This window comes from Cherax quadricarinatus, chromosome 68, assembly GCF_038502225.1.
Source record: "Cherax quadricarinatus isolate ZL_2023a chromosome 68, ASM3850222v1, whole genome shotgun sequence".
In the NCBI taxonomy this organism is placed as follows: Eukaryota; Metazoa; Arthropoda; class Malacostraca; order Decapoda; family Parastacidae; genus Cherax; species Cherax quadricarinatus.
Window position 1 is genome coordinate 16,327,185 of NC_091359.1, and position 23,836 is coordinate 16,351,020.

A 23,836-nucleotide genomic window follows, 5' to 3' on the forward strand; every position below is an offset into this window, starting at 1 on the left:
GGTGACTCTCCTTTCAAGCAGTAACAACCTCCCTCCTCTCCTCCACCTTCTGACAGGTAAGGGGCAGTTAAATTTTAATTTACTGTACAGTATTTCAGTTAAATTTTCATTTAGTATTCAGTTTCAGTTTCCCTGTACTGTATAATTTTATACATTGTTTTACGTAGTGGTTAATAAATTATTAATATATTATTATATTGTCATTTGGGGTCTGGAATGGATTAATTCTATTTGCATTATTCTTTATGGGAAAATTTTTTTGGTTGTCGATTTTGGTTGTCGAATCAACATCTGGAGCAAATTAAATTAAAAAACTGAGGTTCCACTATACTTGCTAGTCAATAGTTCCTGCTCCTTGTTCTTGAAAAATAATTAGCAGAATTTAGTTTTTATATGGTGGAAACTAATTTTGTTTACCAATACACTGTAACTTTTCAGCCGTGGAATGAGATACGAAAATGTTTCATTACTACTTGAAGGCATAGAGGACCTAATAGGGAAAATGCTTTACTGTTGGGTTGATAAGGAAGGCACTATCTGTCGGCAGAATGGAGTCTTCAGAATCAACTGCATCGACTGTCTTGATCGCACTAATGTTGTTCAGGTAAAGTGATAAACAACTTTGGTTGAATTTTTAATTTTTTTTTATTAATATTTCTTTTTCTCTCCATGAGGAAGTGGAACAGAATTCTTCCTCCGTAAACCACATGTGTCGTAAGAGTTGACTAAAATGCTGAAATACTAAATCACTAAATTTAGGTCTGCGTGCCTCAGTGGGATATGGCTGGTTCATTAAAAAAAAAAAAAAAATCCTTTTCTGGTTGCTTCTTCAAGACCTGTAACTTGAATTATTAGTTATCTTAGTCTTAATGCTGGGTATACATTGAGAGTTATTTGATGTTTATATTTAGTTTTTCTCAATTTTGCTCCTAGTATGGTTGTTTCCTGTTTTGGTTTTAAAACTTTTGGTATATATAGGTGTCCTACACATTCATGGGGGATGAGAGTTACATTCTAGAAACCACGTACAATACGAAATTAAATCTTCACACAAATTTTGTTTTATATTTGGGTTTATTTTGTGTTTCGAGACCATATTTTTGTGATATATCATGTTAATCTCCTTAATATTGTTATTCATAAGAAATAATGAGGAAAATAAAGATTTAGGTGGGAAAACTGTAAAGCCAGTAAAATATTAGATAGCTGAAATTATTTGCTGGCTGCTAATCAGTAAAAAACGCTTGATAATAAAAATCCACAAATAGAGAAGCCTACAAACTTTGATGACCATACAGTAGTTGAGTTTTCTTAAACTGAAGAAAAGAGTTAATAAATTACTAAAAGTGTTATCATAGGGGTTCTTAAATGGAGATATTGAGGGTTGAAGGTAGACACACTAGTTGGATGGTAACGATATATTGTCAGACTCTGGTAAAGGAAGATGGAGCCCAGCCTCTGCCTTGTCACTGCCTATGTCAAACGCCGACTGAGACCGAGGTAGCTAGCTCGCCTCACACTCAAGCTGTATCCCGTGACGTCACACAAACAGTCACAGGCCTAGGGATCTCCTATCTAAAGCTCATGGATGATACTGATATGCTATACAACACAGGGATCAGCAACTGTGCTGACAGCTCGGTCATGTTACGTATGTCGTCTCGACATACACTACTATCTATAGGCTGAACAGGCAGGTGGTTCTGGGCTGATTCTATACAATAACAAATTCATATATAACTTAGAACTAATGGATGGTATCATACTGGATGTTAACAAAATGAATTTTACGTAATGGGTGTTAACGTAATCACTTTTAACGTAATGATTTTTAACGCAATGCATTACAAACTATAAGAACAAATCATTGTACGATATGGATGGAATTGATCGATCGATCTGTATTCATGCACTCTACGGATTCTGAGGAAGAATAAATATATATATACAAGGTGAAATTAACAGCAAAGGTATCTGGTGCACTCAGACTATTACTGTCAAATTCTCAGAACACGGAGGGAACATGAATACGAAAAAAAAAAATTCTGAAAAACTAATCAATTAATACAAACAGTTGACAATTTACTTCATCTCGGACATCTAGTTATACAGACTATGTACATTTAAACCCAATTCTGCGAGGGTGAGGTTTACATATGCAGAATGGTTATCATCTCTGGGAGGATCGAATTCCTCTGCAATGGCTAAAACATGCCTTGACTAAGGGAGATCTGAACGAGTATCTACAAAAGATACAGCTACATGGACGATCTGAACGAGTATCTACAAAAGATACAGCTACATTCACTAGTGACTGTGGAATTACTAACTTCTGCTAGGAGTGCTCAACTCGACTGTTCGATACAGTAATTCTTGGCTCATTACAAAGTCACTGATGGGTGCTGGTGGCTTCACAGTAAGAATAAGATCTTCCTGGAGCAGGAATCGAATCACCAGAACACAAGGGATCGGTTCTTTCTTACTGGAGGAATGCACAAACTTGGTGGAGTGGATGACTCTCCCCGGTTTAAAAAATTAACGCTATAACACGCAATATGAGCAAGGGAGAACGAATCTATTATCTCAAACTGCAAGCACAGGAGAAAATAAATGAACACTTTCAACAATGCTGATATCCAATCTGAGTCGCACACAGTGACACGAGGTATCAGCTATAAAGAAACTACACTTACAAACGTTAGCAACACGTGAAAGTTACTCGAGAAATAACTTCTTACAATGCACTGATTACTGTCAACTAGGATGGGATCACAATCTGAAACACAAGGGACAACAACAACACTCAAGTGAGCACACTAGTCACAACAGAGACGTCTTTCTGCAGACTGCATGTGACATCAACAAGAGATGGCATTACTAGTTTCAAATAATTGTTTTCTGACAAGGCGTCCCCTGTGGAGAAACTACTACTTGGACTAGCAGACATTGCAGGGATAGGCAGAGCACTCAAAGCAGTCTGAGCGTCCTCGGACACTTGAGGCAATACACTATCTTGCATATCTGAAGGTGTAGGTGGAACACAGATGGGAGTGGCAGAGTTACCAGTGCCTGACCGCTTGGGTACGCTACTGGAGAATGCATTGGCTTGTAAGGACTTAATCCGTACATCATACTCTGCAGCAGTATGGCAGATTTCTGATCCAAGCTGGTAACCCCTGAATGGAACGATCAAGTCGTCAATTTGGGCATGCCATCGGTACGGGTCGAGCACAATGTGTAAGTCTCGCATGGAAGCAAATCCCAGTAGAAGGTCACCAGGGGGGAAAGTAATCTGGTCGACAACAAGAAAAGCAGCAGTAAAGTCTCTTCCTTGGATAGTAAAGGTGAGCGAAGTCTGACCTCGGACTCGCAGAAGGGAACCAGCTACTCCACTAAGGGAGGTTACAGTAGTTGGTTCAACGAGGAGGACACGGCGTAACTGCTTCTCTTTAAACAAGCTAGACCTGATGATATTAACTTGCACACCAGAGTCCATGAACACATGAACGGGCACATTATGGACAGAAGCTTGTACTAAAGGACCAATCGTTTCGTTAGGAGTTATATGCAAACAGAAAGGTGGGTTGTCATCGGAGAAGGCATTTTCTACTTCATCCCCAAGTTCCTCTACATCAGAGACGTGTGAAGCAACATTAACAGCGAGGTTGTCATTCTCAAGGCTGGCTAAGGCTTCATAGGAATTTTGAACTGGGATGGTGTACTCATTATCACCTACTGTCACGACTGGACGAGTAGACTTGGGCGCTCGGATTCCCCCGAATTGGAAGAATGAGCCTGGTTCTGGTTAGTTTGTGAACCACGATGTCTGTTTTCTCTCCTGGCTCTGCGGTTGGAACGGCCACGGAAAGATCTAGAGTACTGCAGGTTGTAGAGAGCATTGCACTCAGATGTGTCATGTCCATGAATTCTATGATAAGTACAGTAGGGAAGATCTGACTGGTACTCATCATCAGTACGACGCTTCTTAGGGTGACTATCATGACAATTAATAGCAATATGGCCACGGTAACCACAATTGTAGCAAGTTCTTTGACTGTGGGTACTGTACATACTACAGGTGCTACGGGAATGATGGCTCTTAACACTAGCTTTGGACGATGGACGCGAGTGATTAAGGTTGGGAGTTTTGGTAGTAGCACAAACTAGAGGAGGTACAGGAGTAGACAAAGTGGTTGGCATAGACTTACGATAAGGGAAGGTTCCATCGGGACACAAATTTCGTACATGGATGAGAGCTGCAAGCGGTCCCATAGTAGCATCTAGCGGACTTGAATTGTACACATACATAGATGTCGGTGGCATTAGTTGTTTGATAACTCCAAATGCGGCTAATTTGGCAAACCCATCAAGGACTGGTTTATCACTATCTTTAAGGTACTTGGAATTTTGACCTGCTTTAACGAATGAGGACATTAGGTTATTAAGACGAAGAGCAAACTCATCTAATAACTCTTCTGGCCTCGGAGCTGTGCAAACTAATTCTTTGAGAACAACAAACGGATCGGTTTCTCGCACCGGTTCAAGATAATTGCGAATTAACTGTTCATAATCTTGCCACCTGGTTAGATCTTGAAAGTCCTTCATACGAATTAAGTTGAATACATGTGAGGCGGCTGGAGAACGGGCTAGACTCTCCTTTCCGATACTAATTAAACAACTCTCAGATGGAAGACCATCTACTGAAGCATTAGCTCTGGCTCTAACAGCGGTAAACCAATCTTCTAGGTTGTCAGGATTACCATTGAACAATGGCATAGCATCATATGGATCACGACTGAAATTACGCAGGCTAGAAGTCTGAGTGTATCTTTCGTTTTATAAGGAGTTACTCGAGTTTTGGGCTGACGCATTAATGGTTGTACTAGCAGCGTGTGCTGAGGCATCGCTTGAGAAGACTTGAGACATATTTGCAAAATGTAAAACAAGAATTTAGAGAAACTAAAGAAAATGTAACTGAGGAACACACAACACAGTGAGCTTAAATGGGAAGAAAATGCTTAACTATTCTTCATAAGTAATTAAAAATTGACAGGTCACACAGTAAGCAAAGAAACTCACACAAGAAAAATATGCAATTGAATGAACAACACTTTGAAAATCAAGAGAACTTGTACTTTACTCAAATCTAATTTGTGGAACTTTTACTTTAAATTGAATGAATGGCACAGTGAGTTGTCTTTACTCTCAATGCAATAGGGAAATACACAATAAAATGATAAATCAATCAAAAATGTTAAAATGGACTCATTAAAGCTTGTGCAAAATTAAAACAAACTGGGACACAATTCACTGGAATAAAATAAAATGGCACAGAAAGAATAAAATATTATGCACAGAACAGAGCATATGAAACTGCACTGAAATAACTGTAGCAATATTGCAAATAACAATTGCTAATCAAAAAGTACTGCACAACACTGCATAAAATTTCTGCAAGAAAAATTTTAAAGACAACACAATATTTGCACAAGAATTATTGCAAAATGAGTCAATGTGCAATAATAAAAATTATTACACACACAAGAAAAGAAATATATCAAGGAAAGAACACTTTAACTCTTAACTACAACTTAACACTTAACAAGCAAAAGAACAATTTACTCTAACAGAAGAACTTAAAAAATTGCACTAAGAGTGAATTTGTTCAATGAAACACGAAAAATAATAGGTGCTAAAACACAGAACAAAAAAAATTTGAACACTTACAGTGATGCAGAACACAACACATCAACATAAATACAATACTAGAATTTTCTTGCAATGCAACTTGATGTGTGAAAACTTTGATAAAAATAATTTCTTGCTTGCACAAAACAATGGCACTATTGTCTGTGGAAATAAGACAAATTAGACACTGGCTAAATGAAAAGAATATGAACACAAGAATGTTCAACACACAGAACAAAACAATAATACACAACTGCTAGGAAGAAAAAATGCAACAGACAACACTGAGTTGTGATGCAGGATACAACTAAATAAATGACTGAATTAATTCACTGGAATACTGAGAACACAAGGTGATTCTGAAGTGCAAACACAAGTTCTATACTGCTCATATGTTGCACACACAACAAAGGAAAAACACTAGGTACTTACTTCAAGTGTATAAAAGAAACACAACACAACAGATATAAGATAATGCTTGGAAATTAACACTGAATTAAGGAGATTATCAAATTATTGCAATCAGTATATAATAAACACTGAGTCTGATCAAGAGTCACTGAATGTCACTAAGAGAAAAATCGCTGGAAACAAAAAAAGAAATATCTCAACACTCGCAAATGTCTCTATGAACAATATTATCGCTGTAACAACTTGGTGTAGAATGAGGTAGATGGTGGAAGGTTGGAGGTGGAGGGTAGAGGAGACTGGTGGCTGACTACGATCACTGACTTCTCTCCACACTCGAAGAATTTGCGCTTAAATCGACGATAGACTCACACAGGAGGCTTTCAACTGTGGCGCCACTGTCGAAGACACACTCTAGCTCTTGACCCCCTATGTGGTCCTTAAAATATGGTGCTATAACCCCTAGTAGTGTGCCAAAACACTGGTAGAGGTTGGGTGAGTGGGTTAATGGCTGAGTGAGGCGTCTGAGGCCGCGTGGTGAGTGGATGGGTGGGTTTGTGGGCATAACAGGGCTAAGACCGGGGGTGGTGAGACACACGTGGTCGTGGGCCTATGGGATGAACGGCGTAAGCCTCACTGAGGACACCCACACTGGCGCGAAGATATTCTAAGCTGGCTGGCTTAAAATACACCCACGAAATACCACAACACCACAGGGATGAAAAAGAGCACTCAGAATTGCTTGGAGCTTGAATCACAAGCGATGAAGACTACTCACGTGGTTTGCTTGAGTACTGGGGTAAGACACCTGGGTTAGTTGCTAGCTGGCTTATCTTAGCCCTTCACACAGAATAGCTTGAGAACTTCTCACGATGAGCACAGCAGGGGTGAAAAGCTGGCTTGGCAGGCAAAGAAACTGGATGGAATAGGCTAGGCTGGACTGGACTCCCTCACCACAGACTGGTAGCTGGCTTACTTTGCAAACTCGGGTCAACCCCTCGGGAGTGATGCAAATAAGCAGATAAACACTAATACAAAGAGACTGACCAGTGAATGGTGTAGAAGCTGGTAGGAGCTTGGGCGGGAGGAACTGGCTGAGGTAGCTGGCTGGCGTTAACCTTCTCAGCAGGCCTACTCACAAGATGGCAGCCGGCTCGGTAGAAACTTATCTCCAGAAAATCGCAACAGCGGCGACTGCCGCTCACCCGTATTTGAAGGTTTGTTGTTTTTTTCACTATTTTATTTTTTCACATAACTTATGTGGCCTATCGCACACTTGTATGGTAACGATATATTGTCAGACTCAAAGAGATGGAGCCCAGCCTCTGCCTTGTCACTGCCTATGTCAAACGCCCTGAGACCGAGGTAGATTTTTTTCTGTCACCAGCGTAGGGGTTCTTAAATGGAGATATCGAGGGTTGAAGGTAGACACACTTGTTGGATGGTAACGATATATTGTCAGACTCTGGTAAAGGGAGATGGAGCCCAGCCTCTGCCTTGTCACTGCCTATGTCAAACGCCGACTGAGACCGAGGTAGCTAGCTCACCTCACACTCAAGCTGTATCCCGTGATGTCACACAAACAGTCACAGGCCTAGGGATCTCCTATCTAAAGCTCATGGATGATACTGATATGCTATACAACACAGGGATCAGCAACTGTGCTGACAGTGTAATGAACACTTGTCAGTGCTCAGTAATAACCCACATGGAGACAAACTCAGAAAATTAATTGATCTGTATATTTTGACCCCCTTTCTTGGGTCCTTTGCTGAAGAGGACCCCAGCAGGGTGGTCAAAATATATAGATAAGTGAATTTTCTGAGTTTCTATCTCTATGTGATTAGATTTTTTTTTTTATTTAACAAGTCGGCCGTCTCTCACCGAAGCAGGGTGACCCAAAAAGAAAGAAAATCCCCAAAAAGAAAATACTTTCATCATCATTCAACACTTTCACCTCACTCACACATAATCACTGTTTTTTGCAGAGGTGCTCAGAACACAACAGCTTAGAAGCATATACGTATAAAGATACACAACATATCCCTCCAAACTGCCAATATCCCAAACCCCTCCTTTAGAGTGCAGGCATTGTACTTCCCATTTCCAGGACTTAAGTCCAGCTATATAAAAATAACCAGTTGCCCTGAATCCCTTCACTAAATGTTACCCTGCTCACACTCCAACAGATCGTCAGGTCCCAAATACCATTTGTCTCCATTCACTTCTATCAAACACGCTCACGCACACCTGCTGGAAGTCCAAACCCCTTGCCCACAAAACCTCCCTTACCCCTTCCTTCCAACCTTTTCGAGGACGACCCCTACCCCGCCTTCCTTTCCCTACAGATTTAAACGCTCTCCATGTCATGTGATTAGTATTATTATTATTATAATACATACATGTTTCTCTCTTTATGGGTTCATTTATGCAAGTTTGCTGTTGTGCAATGTTTCATTTTTATCCATAATTCTGTGTGTGGGATATACGTGTGGTGTATGCAGTTGGTAATATTTACAAAATGTGTTTAGAAATGTATTATGTGGAATTGGATATTGATTTGATAAATGCTCCATTGTGGGTGAAATGTAGAATAAAGCTTTTGCTTGCTTAAAGTGTCTTTGAGTTACCACTATTCATTCTCTTATATTTCTCAGCAAGAGTCTTATCTTGAACTGTTCTTTTATATATGTCACATTTACTAAACTTCACATTAGTATATGTATTGAATTCCATTTAATTTTTCAGACTGCCATTGCCAAATCAGTATTAGAAGGACAGTTCGTCAAACTGGGTATGATCCCTCCTGAGCATCCACTGCCACCTGCTTGCCGCTCCACTCTTCAGACTATGTGGGCTAATAATGGAGATACTATTAGCAAACAGTATGCAGGAACCTCAGCCCTCAAGGTGAACTTGATTAATTTTTATTCAGTAGATTTTTGGATTACAATGCAATGCACATCTCTGGCAATACAGTGCTAGTGTAGATGATGGTGAAAGCATTTCTTTTTCAGGTCACCCTGCCTTGGTGGGAGGCAGGCAGCATGTTAAAAAAAAAAAGCTCAAGTTTCTCAGAATGCAAAACAATTAAGTCTCTTCTGTTTAGATATTATTTCATAATTCATGGGAAAGTGATTGTTGCATCATTTGTATACAGTGGACCCCCGCTTTATGATCAGCTCCCAATGCGACCAATTATGTAAGTGTATTTATGTAAGTGCGTTTGTACGTGTATGTTTGGGGGTCTGAAATGGACTAATCTAATTCACAATATTCCTTATGGGAACAAATTCGTTCAGTAATGGCACCTGAACATACTTCTGGTATGAAATAATATCGTAAGCCGGGGGTCCACTGTATTTTTTATATTTTTATATTACCAGTTGTAGTATTTTTAATGTGGGGTAAAGATTAGTCAGCATCATCTATCCATTGAAGGCAGTGATGTTTCTTTTAGTTTTTTTTCTTGGGTCTTAGAAAGGATTTTTTTACATCTTAGTACACAGTTATTAGGCCCTATTGTAGTTCATTCTCATATCAGAGTTTCAGAGGTTTTGTATGCACGGGGCCTGGATATGCAGCAGGCACGTGTAAGCGTATTAGATAGGAATGAGTGGGGATGAATGGTTTTTGGTACCTGACAAGCTATTAGAGTGTGAGCAGGGTAATATTTTGTGAAAGGATTCAGGGAAACCAGTTAGCTGTACTTGAGTCCTGGAGGTGGGAAGTACAATGCCTGCACTTTAATGGAGGGGGGTTTGGGATATTGGCTGTTTGGAGTGACATCTAAACTGTCATATCTGGGTGCCTCTGCAAAGAGAGGGATATTGTGTGAATGATGGTGAAAGTGTTTCATTTTGGGTCATCCTGCCTCAGTCGGAGACGGCCGACGTGTTGAAAAAAAAAAAGTGTACAGAGTTTGCAGTGTTTAAGAAGAGCATGTACTGGCAATGATGCCAGACCTCACAAAGCTGGATGAAAAGCCTAACACTTGTTGGCTTCAGTCATGAACTTGTTCTAATTTGTTAATATTTTTGTAGTGCATGTGCCTCAGTGGATTATATTAAGATAATTATATGTTTTTTAATATAGTCATGCATAGCTGATGTTATCTTTTCCTTTTGGTGATATTCTGGATTCATATGAGAACTATTTTTACCAAAGGGAGACTTCACCAGAACTGGAGAGAGAAGGTTTGCTGGCATGATGAAAGATGGGATGAACTCTGCAAACAGGTGGGTGACAATCTCTGATAACAGTAGATGTACTAGCCACTTTAGAAAATGCATTTGTTTGAGTTGATAATGGCTTGAATTTTTTTTTTAATATAGTGCATACCATATATTTGAGCCCCAAGTTACATATATAGTGCATGCAGACATGAACAGATGACTGGTTGCATATAAGCACTGCCAAACACAGGCCTTTATGCTTGCATGCTTGTTCATATCATTGTAGTATAAGCATTTATACTTAAGCAGATGTATTCCTGCAAGAGATTCAGATATAAATACCAATGACAAAGCAAAGATAGATACTTGCATATAAAATTGTACTTTAAATCCTATATTACTTGAAAATTGTAAATGTTTATGACATATAAAACAAGGGTCTTTACTCATACCCAATTCTTATTATGACATATAAAAGAAGGGTCTTTACTCATACCCAATTCTTATCTTTTTTCCTAAACCAAAACATTTATCACTATTTTTAATGGAATGCTGCTGCTTAGCATTTGGTGTAAGTTTTAACATTTTAAAATTTTTGGCAGTTTTCTGTGATGAGTTCTTGCTTTGTTCTCCATTTCTTCTTAATCCTTTGTAAATGCTACTGCTTCTGTTTTTTTTTTTTTCATTATTATTCTCCATGTACTTCTGTTTCTTCTTCTTCTTTTCTGTTTCTCATGTTCTTAATAAGGTAACACAGCTTTCTGTATTCCGACTTGTCAATACAAAATAAATCTTGGAATTGTTATTGGCACGAAGCTAACAGTCCATTAATTTTAGAAAAAAAATTTTGAGGGGTATTTTTCTGAGCTTTCTCTAAGTAGAGTTATATCAAGCTCACTACACTTGACCTCTGATCCCACCTCATGCTCTCAGCAGTGCTGAATAAAAAATAGTGGACAGATCCTTTTCAGATTAAGTTTTTCTAATACATAGAGTGTATCTTACAAACAACTACTGAATGGTGAATGTGTTTTCTTCTTAGAGTCACAACTGATGTGATACAGGTTGGCCATCACTAATCTGGCATCATCGGGACCTGTGGGTACTAGATTACAGAGTGTTTAAGTTAGAATACACCTAACCCGACGGTGATATTTATGCATTGGCGATTTCCACCACTTTATGCCCTATTTTTGCCCATTCCATTGTTCTAATCAACCAAACTCATAGCTATTTTGCTAGTATTCCTTCTGTTTGTCAGTTGAGTACAAGAAACCGCCCATTTACCTATTTCAACTAATAAACTGGTCAGAAATTGGTAATTTGGCCAATTTCACACAAATTTCAAGAGATGCCAGTTTGAAAATAGGGTCCAGAATAAACAGTGCAGACATTTATTAGTCACATCTCTAGCCTCTCTTATATTTTGAATTTTTATTCACACAAAAAATAGAAGATTTACTGTTATGCAGAATACTGCTTTATTGCAATAATTATATAAATAACGTCAACCCATTCATGACTGTGTATTAGACCAGCCAGTTGGACATATACTTGATGGTGATGTCATTTGTTTACTCTTGAACATCAACAAAAATTGAACTTTCTGCTGCTTTAAGCTCATTTTTATGGTACTTTTCGGCGTGAAACCAATCAAAATTATATCTTTCAGTAATACAGCCTCTTCTCACATGACAACAGAGTTCCGTTCCTACGACCTCGTCGGTAAGTGATTTTGTTGCAAAGTGAGGAACATACTATAATGGTAGTGGGTTTATGTCAACCATCTTTGATATTGTTTTAATGGCACCTTTACAGCATCTATAACATTTCTGTTATATTTTTAAATGTTTACACAATAGTGTACTGTATATTGTAATAAACAGAATAGAGAAAATCAGCTTTAAAATACATTATTTAGGTATACATACTGGTCAGAGAGGCCGTCGTAAGTCCGAGTTGTCGGTAAATGAGTACATTGTTAAGTGAGGAGAGGCTATGTTTTCCATTCTATCAAATGAGACCAAAAAAAATGAGAATACAATCATACAAGCCATATGAAAATACACTGCAAACTTGCTGCACCAAAAACACAGTCGCCTATTTTTGTCATTTATGCACTGCGTGCTGTAGGACTTTTTGTATGTGGTGCACACTTACCACACAGACCTATTCTCTCATATGTAGGCCCAAATTTACTGGTCACAGCTTATCTGAGTGAGCTGAGCTCATAGTGACCAACAGTGGCTTCAAAGCCACCTTATCTTGTATGGACAATGTACAGTGTATGTGCTTTACACAACAAGAAGCATTTCTTTTATTCATTGGACCCATAGCTATTTATTTATTTATTTATTTATTAATTTGAACATGATACAGAGAAGTACAAGGAATACAATTTTTAAAGTGCAGCATGCCAAAGCCCCTTGTATGCAGAGCATTATGGGCAGGCTTAAAATTAACTTAAGATTAACTAAGCAATGATATTTTCAGTGGTACAAAAATGATTGTAAAACAGATAACAATTTAGTACAAATGAGTATTACAAAGACAGGTCATATGGTCATTTACTGTGTTGCTGTGCAATCAGTAGAATGGAGTATTCTGTTAGGTAATGAAGTTAAATAGTAACAAAGCTTGATTGGGTCACAGGTTGACATTTATGAGATACAATAATGAGATACATATATGAGATACAATTTATGAGATACAATTATTCAGTATTTATTTAGTTGTGGGTGAGTAAGTGATTTTTGAGAAGAGACTTGAATTTATAAACAGACAGTGCTTCTTTTATATTCACAGGTAATGAATTCCAGATTTTAGGGCCTTTTATGTGCATTGAGTTTTTGCATAGCGTGAGATGGACACGAGGAACATCAAAGAGTGATCTGTGCCTTGTGTTATGGTCATGTGTTCTGTTGAGGTTGGTAAGGAGATGTTTGAGGGGAGGGTTTATATAAGAGTTAAGTGTTCTATGAATGTAATAGGTGCAGTAATAAGTATGGATGTTTTGTATTGTGAGTAGGTTTAGAGTTTTGAATATTGGTGGAGTGTGCTATCTGTAGTGGGAATTTGTTGTCATTCTGACTGCAGCCTTTTGTTGGGTGATTAGTGGTCTGAGATGGTTTATTTTTGTTGAGCCCCATGCACAAATTCCATAGGTGAGATAGGGGTAAATAAGTGAGCGATATAGGGCCAGGAGGGCTGACTGTGGAACATAGTACCATATCTTCAATAGTGAGCAGGTTATAACCGTAAATGGAGAAAAAGAAATTAGAATGACTTACACAGCAAATAACGCCACCAAATAGTAATGGTAGGCTGGTGTTGCGACCCCAGAAATTTGAAATTATGCTAGCCAAAATTAGTGCTGGATTACTGATGGAACCTGATTACTGATTGCCAGATTAGTGATGGCCAACCTATAATAGGAAAATATAAATATATGCTAACACCAGACATCTCATGGAAATATCTTAACACCCATAAGAAAAATTGTTGTTTGTGAAGAGTGATTTTTTTAATGCCTTTGTTTTCTTACTTTTTATTCTTCCGTGAGATATTTTGTTATTTTCTCATATTTGGTGTTCCATATATTTAACCCTTAACCCGTAAACGGTCCAAGCAGATCTACGTTCACATGTGTAGTGCTACAAAAGTAGATCTACGTTTTTTTTACATATTTTCAAATATAACAAAAAAAAAAGTAGATCAAAGTTTTTTACACATTTTCAAATGTAAAAAAGCAAAAAGAAGATTTACTTTTTTTACACACTTTCAAATGTTGAGAAAACGTATATATACGTTTGGACCGTTTACGGGTTAAACTGTCCAAATGTAGATCTATGTTTTTTCAACATTTGAAAGTATGTAAAAAAAAGTAGATCTTCTTTTTTTTTTTTTTACATTTGAAAACATGTAAAAAAAACTTTGATCTACTTTCTTTTTGTTATATTTGAAAATATGTAAAAAAAAATGTATATCTACTTTTGGAGCACTACGCATGTGTACATAGATCTGCTTGGACAGTTTAAGGGTTAAAATACATTTATATAGAATTTTTTGTCTTCTAGCAAATCTGTGATACTTTTTTTAACACGTCAACCATCTCCCACCTAGGCAGGGTGACCCAAAAAAAGAAAGAAGCATTTCACCATTATTCACACACAATCACTGTCTTTGCAGAGGTGCCCAAAATACATCAGATCGAATGTCACTCCAAACAGCCAATATCCCAAACCCCTCCTGTAAAGTGCAGGCTTTGTACTTCCCACCTCCAGGACTGAAGTCTAGCTAACTGGTTTCCCTTAATTGCTTCACAAAATATTATCCTGTTCATACTCTAAAAACTCGTCAGGTCCCAAAAACCATTCGTCTCCATTCACTCTTATCTAACAATCTCTCACGTGCCTGCTGCATGTCTAAGCCCCTTGGACACAAACACCTCTTTTACCCCCACCCTCCATCCTTTCCTAGGATGACCCCTACCTCTCCTCCCCTCCGCTAGAGATTTATACACCCTCCAAGTCAATCTATTTTGCTCCATCCTCTCTAAATGACCAAACCATCTCAACAACCCCTCTTCAACCCTCTGAATAATACTTTTAGTAACTCCACACCTCCTAATTTCCACACTACAAATTCTCTGCATAATATTTACACCACACATTGCTCTTAGACACGACATCTCCATTGTCTCCAGCCGCTTCCTTGCTGCAGCATTTTTACAACCCGTGCTTCACACCCATATGAGTGTTAGTATCACTATACTCTTGTGCATTCCTGTAATATATAATCGCTTATGTTTTTATATTTTAACCCTTTCAGGGTCCAGAGGCCAAATTTCAAAGTGTGCACCAGGGTCCAAGAATTTAAAAAAAAAAATTTTGTTATTTTTCTTATGAAATGGTAGAGAATCTTTTCTGAAGGTAATAAAACAAAAAGTATTAAATTTGATGGAAAATTGACCAAATTATGCTCTCGCGAATTTTGATTTGTCAGCGATATTTATGCATCGACGATTTTGCTGACTTTGACTCCCATTTTAGGCCAATTACTTTATTCCAGTCAACCAAATTCTTAGCTATTTCACTAGTATTACTTCTATTCTATCAATTTTCTAAGAAAATTTCCAAGACTGTAGGCATACTATCGAAGATACGGTACTATGTTCCCCAGTCAGCCCTCCTGGCCCTATATCACACTCTTATTTACCCCTATCTCACCTATGGAATTTGTGCATGGGGCTCAACAACAATTAACCATCTCAGACCACTAATTAGCCAACAAAAGGCTGCAGTTAGAATGATAACAAATTCTCACTACAGGCAGCACACTCCACCAATATTCAATACACTAAACCTACTCACCATACAAAACATCCATACTTATTACTGCACCTATTACATACATAGAACACTTAACTCTGATATTAACCCTCCCCTCAAACATCTCCTTGCCAACCTCAACAGAACACATGACCATAACACAAGGCACAGATCACTCTTTGATGTTCCTCGTGTCCATCTCACACTATGCAAAAACTCAATGCACATAAAAGGCCCTAAAATCTGGAATTCATTACCTGTAAATATAAAAGAAACACTACCTGTTTATTAATTCAAGTCTCTTCTCAAAGATCACTTACCAAAACCAAATAAATACTGAATAACTGAACCTTATAAATTGTATATCTTAAATGTTTCTCACAATTATATCACATAAATGTTAAACCTAAAACCGAATCTAACTTTATTATTTTTTAAATACACTACCTAACAGAATCACTACCTAACTGAATGCAACCATATGACCTGTCTTTGTAATACTCACTTGTGCTTTATAGTAATCTGTTTACATTAATGTTTTATCACTGATTTCATCATTCCTTAGTTAATCTTAAGTTAATTTTAAGCCAGCCCGTAATGCTATGCATAGTATAAGTGGCTTTGGCATGCTGCTCTTATCTGTATTTTTTTGTACCTCTGTATGTGTGCTCAAATTGTTAATAAAAATAATAAAATAAAAATAATTGAGCACAAGAAATCACCAAGTCAACTGTTTCAACTACAAAATAAAGTGATTGGAAATTGGTAATTTGGCCAATTTAACACAAAGTTCAAAATATTCCAATTTCAAAATAGGGTCCAGAATAAACAATGAAGGCATTCCTGGCACTAAACTAACATTTCCTCTGCTCATTAGTTATGTTTTCAGGCTTTACAAATGAATTCCATTTTTATTTTTTATTCACATAATGAATTTTTATTCAAGCCAAAAAATAGAAGATTTACTGTTATGCAGTATTGTAATAATTGTATAAATAATATCAGCACATTTGTGAAAATATATTGGACCCACCAGCTGGGGTGTATTAGACATGTGAGGTCATTTGTTTACTCTTGAACATTGGCAAAAATTTAACATTTCCGCTACTTTGAGCTCAGTTTCAAGCCATTTCCAGTACTAAAACCAATCAAAATCATTTCTGTAATAATCATTTCTATAAAATCTATTTCTGTAATATATCTTACATTCTATCAAACGAGACCAAGAAATTGGAAATACTGTACAACTATAAAAAACATACGAAAAACACTGCAAAGTCGTTATTTTAATCGAAAATTACGGTCTCAGTTTTTTTCTCTTGTTATGCACTCTGTGCTGCAGGATTTCTTTTATGTGGTGCACACATACCACATAGATGTATTCTCTCATATGTAGGCCCAAATTTACCGCTCACAGCTTATCAGAGTGAGCTGAGCTCATGGCGTAGATCTACAGTTTGGACCCTCAACTCAAAGCTGTAGAACTACGGCACGGACCCTGAAAAGGTTAATAACTATGTCAGAATATTTTATATCTTTTTTTGTGCATTTGTTGTGTACAATAAATATACGATGCAGTACATATACTGTATATATTTATAGTTTAAATCCAAATTTTTAACAGGTTTATGGGGACTTTACTAGTCTGATTTAATTGTAAATTCTAATATAAATAAATAATGCTAATGCATTACAGTTCTATAAAGTGAAGATATTACAGCCTCAGGGCAGTATAGTGACACAGGTTGATGAAGTCTCACTTAGCATCTAAATGTTTATTATAACATTATATGAGTTAAATATTTTGGCACATAGATATACATTTATTTATTTATTTATTTATTTTATGTCTTTGCAAACAGTACATTGAGATTCTATATTTACAATAGTGGGTTGCAATGCAAAGAGAGCCTCTATTATGCCTAGGCATTATGGGCCAACTTAACATTATTGGCTTACAGTCTACTTAACACTAAGGAGTATATCATAGTTGTACAGTAGAATATTAACCCATGTACTCTGTTAAGAGATCATATATTATTATTAGTTCTGAATGTTTAATTGGTTTATTGTTCATGATTTCAAGTATTTTTTATTAATTTTAAGTGAAATAAATTAACCATTCACAACCTAGACTTTCAAAGGTTTGTGATTGAGAATTGTCTATAGTGGTTATGAGTCGTGAATGTTGAAAATAACAAGAGGACTCATGAACTGCAAGGAACAAGCATACAGTATAAAACAGTTCTGACTAAATACAAATGACTTTTTGTAAGTGCAAGAACTTGAGTGCTTCAACTTAGTTGTAGTAAAGTCTTACGCTGTACATTAAAGTGTTTTCACAGTTTTTTCTAAAAGTTTGAAAGTGATTGAAGAAGACATACAGAGTACATATTCAGCATTTAATATTTTTGGTATGAATATGGTAGGTGTTATGGAGGCTCAGCAGGGTAGAGAGGGGATGGGGAAAGTTGAGAGATTGAAGGAGGAATGAGAAAGAAGAAGATAATAAAGATGAGGAAGAGGGAAGAAGTCATTTGCTATTTAAAATTGTTACATCATAATTTGTTTTGTAACACAGAGTATGCATATTGGGCAAAGTAATCTGAGATACCATGATGGCCCTAATACAATCAGTATACTGTATTACAATTTGATTAGATCTTGATCTATACACTTTGCCAAATTACACTTTGAGGGCACGAAAAACTGTATTAATGTTGGTAGAATTACCGACAATATGTTAAGTAAAAGGACACAAGTGCAACTAATATGACATTTAACCCTTTCAGGGTCCGTCCCGTAGATCTACGGCTGGTCGGTGAGTGTCCAAATCGTAGATCTACGCCAAAATTCTAGCGCCGTCAAATTTAGTGCGAAAGCGCTCATAGGCCTACATATGAGAGAATGGGTCTGCGCCGTGGGTGTGCGCCATAAACAAAAAATCTAGGCGCCTGCATAGCATTGTGGGAACGCCGGCTCAGTCACCCTTGTTCACCATGCCTCGTCGCAAGTCAGCTCTCACTCCCCGGAAAATTGGGACTCTCCTCTTCCTGTCTGATAGTTCTGACACTGATGGAAGTGGAAATGAAGACGAATTCTACGGCTTTGATAAGTTAGTGACCGAAAATAATGACCAGGATATCGATAATAGTGCAGAAAACCCCGACGATCCTCGACCTTCTACCTCTGGTGTGGGCACTCGTGACTCACCGTCGGGTACTCCTAAACGTAAGAGAAAACTAATATTTTCCTGTGGCCTGGCCTCTGACTTCAGTAATGACGATGATTCTGACGTGGATTGTGATTTTATTGCGCTCGACGATCATTCGAGTAGTGATAGTGAGGAAACATATTCACCAGTGAAGCGTCGGTATGTTCGCCGCCGCATGCGCTCGGGTAGTGTACCCTATGCTTTGCCCAGGGGACGGAGTACATCCCGGAGTACATCCCGGAGTACATCCCGTGGCCCTACACCCGTTTTAGGTAGTGATAGTGAGGATGATGTGGCTACACTTGGCATGGATGGGCCACAGACATCAGTGGATGGTGTTAGTGGGGCTGGTGGTGGTAGTGGCACCGCCATGCGTGACTCGCTGTGCCACGCGGGAACCCACGCTGCTGACGAGTCAGTTCAAGGACAAAGCGGAGCGTCACCCACCAGCCCGCCACAACCACCCGTACAACCAGCCTATGATGTCCAGTATCCACCAGCAAACCGTATCTGGGATTGGCAGCAAAATCCCAATTTTGTTCCCAGCCCTCACCACTTTGATGACTCGCAAAGTGGAATTCTACCTACCTGTCCCCTTGGAACCACGGCCAATGAACTGGAATTCTTTGAATTATTCTTTGACCAGCCATTGATGGAAATTATTGTCAGGGAAAGTAATAAGTATTTTCAGTACACCATGGCAAATACGATCTTGTCACCACAGTCAAGACTACACAGGTGGAAAGAGACGACTGTTGCAGAAATGTATTTGCTTTTTGCAACAATAATGCTTATGCCTCACGTCTATAAGCATAATATAAAAGCATACTGGTCCACAGATCGGCTAATTTGTACCCCATCCTTCAGTGAAATAATACCAGTGAACAGGTTTATCTTACTGTTACGTATGTTGCACTTCTCTGACAAAACCAGGCCTGACAGAAGTGACAGGTTATACAAGATTAGAAATGTTTTCATGTATCTCAAACAAAAGTTCAGGATATACTTTTATCCATTCAAGAATCTTGTAATTGACGAGTCTTTGATTTTGTTCAAAGGTAGACTGTCATTCAAGCAGTATATACCGAGCAAGAGGAACCGCTTTGGTATAAAATTGTTTGTACTCTGTGATTGTGACAGTGGCCTGGTGTTGGATATTGTTGTATACACGGGTAGTAAAACATTGAAAGATACCAAGATGTTATTGGGTATATCAGGTGACGTAGTGAGAAACATGATGGCACCTTATCTTGGTAAGGGCCATACATTATATACCGATAACTGGTACACAAGCCCATTACTCACTGATTTCATGCGAGTGAACAAGACAGATGTGTGTGGCACAGTGCGTTCTAATCGTAAACATATGCCCAGGCTCAACGCAGGTGTTCGTGGTGATGATGTGCAGGTGTTTACTGCCAATGACATCATGGCATTACGGTGGCATGACAAACGAGATGTCACATTGTTGACAACCATTCACCGTAATGAAATGCAAGACAGTGGCAAAGTTGATCGAGTGACTAATGAACGTATTCAAAAACCAGTGACAGTGATTGATTATACACAAAACATGCGCTTGGTTGACAAGTGTGACATGCAGATTGGTTTTGTTGACTGTGTTCGTAAGAGTTACAAGTGGTACATGAAACTTTTCTTCCATCTCATGGACATTTCAATGCTGAATGCATATAATATGTACCAAATAAAGACTGGTAACAGACCACCGTATGGTGAATTTTGTTTGTCTGTTGTCAGACAACTCATAATGAAGTACCAGGTAACAACACCTGCAATACAACATGGTCCTCGAATTCATCACAATATACCCAAGCGTTTGAGAAGAGAAGGTGATCATTTCATAATACAGCTTCCTTCAACTCAAAAGAAATTTGCTCAGAAGAGATGCATTGTCTGTGCACAAACAAAACGACGGCAACAAAGACGCAAAGACACTCGGTTTATGTGTGAGGAATGTAAGGTGCCTCTGTGCATGGTGCCTTGTTTCAAGGAGTTCCACAAGCTCCAGCAGTTCTAAAACCATGTCCAGTGATTGTAAATATGTAAATATATGATAGAACATTAGTATTATACAATATTTGTGCATGTTTATTGTAATAAACAACAGTGGTAAACAATAATATGATAATAACTTTAGTGCGGTTATTGTGTTCAATACAGTGAGTATATATATATCAATTATATACAGTATTGGTCTCTCAGGCCCCAAATGTTAGTAGGAATAGAAAAAAATTGGAAAAGAAAAGAAAAAACAACTAAAACAACAAAATAATATAATACGCGTATGTGGAATTCGTTGATGTTGCCGCCACCACATCATTTTCTACAAACTTCTTGGCACTGTATCTCGGTAAGTACTGATCAGATTCTAATTTTTTTTTGTTTTATTACCTTCACAAAAATATGCTCTTTAATTCTGTAAGAAAAAATAATTTTTTTTTTTTTTCAAAATTTCTTGGACACTGGTGCGTGACTTCAGATTTTGGCCTTGGACCCTGAAAGGGTTAATTGTGGTAACGTTTCACTGTCCAGGAGCTTTATCAAGCCATTACAAACAATACATGGACACAGAGAGTATATATAAGCTTAGAGTGAGGTGTAATACTAGTAGCTGTAGTAGTAGTAATACAGTATGGTAGAACAATCACCTCATGAAATTCAACGGCGCCTGACTAGTGATCAAAGAAGAACCTAATTTCCGCAGACGTAAATGCCTTGGATCATCATTAATCACTGTTTCTAACACAGTCAAGAAAAATGAAGGCAGCTTCATCATCTCTGAAGTATTAGCAAAAATCCTGATCAAAACAATAAATCCTGCCATCACATAGTCTCTGCTGCTAATACTACACAAGAACATAACAAGGGAGGAACACTGAAACAGACCTTCTCAAATCCAGCCACTTACAGAAATATTTGTCTAACCTATTTTTATGCTACCCAAGTAATTGCTTTTATAACCTTTTATTCATGTGCAAGTTGATTGTTCTACTGCTGCCGCCGCCGCCGCCACCACCGCCACTGCCGCCGCCACTGCTGCTGCTGCCGCCACTGCCGCCTTTTCTCACTTAACGACGTACTCGTTTACTGACGCCTCGGACTTACGATGGACTCTGACCAGTATTTATATCTAAATAATGTATATTAGAGCTGATTTCCTCTATTCTTTTTATTTCAGTATTCAGTTCACTACTGTATAAACATTTAAAAATATACCAGAAATGTTATAAATGGTGCAAAGGTGATATTAAAACAATATCAAAGATGGTTGACACAAACCCACTACCATTATAGTATGCACCTCACTTAGCAACGAATTCTTTTAACGACGTTGTCTTAGGAACGGAACTCTGTCGTTAAGTGAGGAGAGGCTGTATTGATATTACTACTAGTATTACACCTCACTCTTAAGCCTATATATATCCTCTGTGTCCATTTATTGCTTGTAACAGCTTGATAAAGCTCCTGGAGTGTGAAACGTTGCCACAATAAAATGTCACATTAGTTGCACTTGTGTCCTTTTACCTAGCATGAAAAAGCTTCTCTATTATCAGGTATCTTTAGTGATCCATTATTTCTTACAGCTACTAAAGATACTTTTGAATTATGAAAAATTATGAGTGGTTTAATTGAATCTGTTTTGTGATGTATTACTTCCCAAGTTTTATATCATTCTATTTATATAATTAGGGTTCTCTGAAGTGTTACATTACACAGGATGAAAAAGAGCAAGACTGTTTCTCTGCAGAAATGCACTTGCATGAAAGGTTACTTATACCCATTTCTCACCATATGATTAAGTATACTCTATTTTTTCTCTAATTATTGTCCTAATTATAATGAATGTGAGAAGATTGATGGCATCACTTGTTTCAGCACTTAGATCAACAGGCATTATAATTTCTTTAGTGTTTTGTGCATCACTGGTTTGCTTCCAAAAGTAGACCGGACAGATTTTCACACAGTGACGTTTTTATAGAACTTTATACCGACTTGTTGAAAAAAAAAAAATTTGTTTTAGGTTTGGGAAATGGAACATATTAATAGCTGCATGAAAGTTAACAGGAAGCTTGCACACGTATTGTTGAAGACATTGACTCAGAATCTTGCTGTCAGAGTTATTGAAAGCATTTGTGTAGTGACAAAAGTAGGCTTGACAGCTGTATATATTTCTGTTACAGATACTATAAGAATCACTTCCTAGACACTTACCGCCAAGTAGCCATTGATGTTATGCTGGGGTTGGAACTCTCAGACAATCAGTGGCAAGAGATAGACTTTGTCGAGACTTTGCTCAATGTTGCAGGTGCCTTAATGCCTATTGGTCCGCCAAGTTACATGGCAGAGATCGCCCCTAGCAACGAGAAATACCTAGCAAGCGCCCTCTATTCTTTGTCCAGGTTAGGGCATTGCCCTATGGCAAGGGTTGTGTGCATTTTTCTAACTGAAACATAAAATTATGCCTGTTTAATTATGCATCATATCCCATAATAATCCCTGTCAAAATAATTATTAACTCGTTTTAATCTCACTCCTGTTCTTGGGATTTTTTAATTATGCTAGATTTTATTATGATACTAAGTAATTTAATAAGTTTTATGTGATTCCTAGTGGTAAGGATAATAAAACTTCCCTAGTTTCTGACTCATCACAAGTTTTCCTTATTACTCACATGGTTACATTATTATAGCAGACACACATTTTTGATTGCTAACATTATATTTTTTTTTTAGGTTTCCTATCTTTAAAGTTTACTCAGTGCTAATATGATTGTGTATGTGTTGTACAGTATAGTACATTGAAGAAGTTGGCACCGTGAGAGCGTAATGTTAGGTTTCCGACAATGGGTGTTTTGTTCAGCTTTCATTATCATATTGGCATTTATTTAGTTTGGATTATTTCTTTGAAATTTTACTAACATATATGTTGTCCTTAAAAAAAGTATATCTCAGTTTTATTACAAAATGGAATTAGAAGGCTTCTCAAGATTCCTTCATGCT

The 23,836-nt window shown here is 37.7% G+C and overlaps 1 protein-coding gene across 2 annotated transcripts in view; it reads left to right on the top strand.

Moving 5' to 3' along the window:
• sp3 (phosphatidylinositide phosphatase spermathreecae) overlaps positions 1-23,836 on the top strand; it is a 185,933-nt gene that overhangs the window by 88,649 nt on the left and 73,448 nt on the right. The window contains exons 10-13 of one of the 2 annotated variants that reach the window (XM_053789611.2): positions 439-604; positions 8,845-9,006; positions 10,264-10,334; positions 23,018-23,236. In XM_053789611.2, coding sequence (XP_053645586.1) covers positions 439-604; positions 8,845-9,006; positions 10,264-10,334; positions 23,018-23,236 — 618 coding nt within the window. The remainder of the gene's footprint in view (positions 1-438; positions 605-8,844; positions 9,007-10,263; positions 10,335-23,017; positions 23,237-23,836) is intronic. The other variant, XM_053789612.2, reaches the window with a different exon arrangement.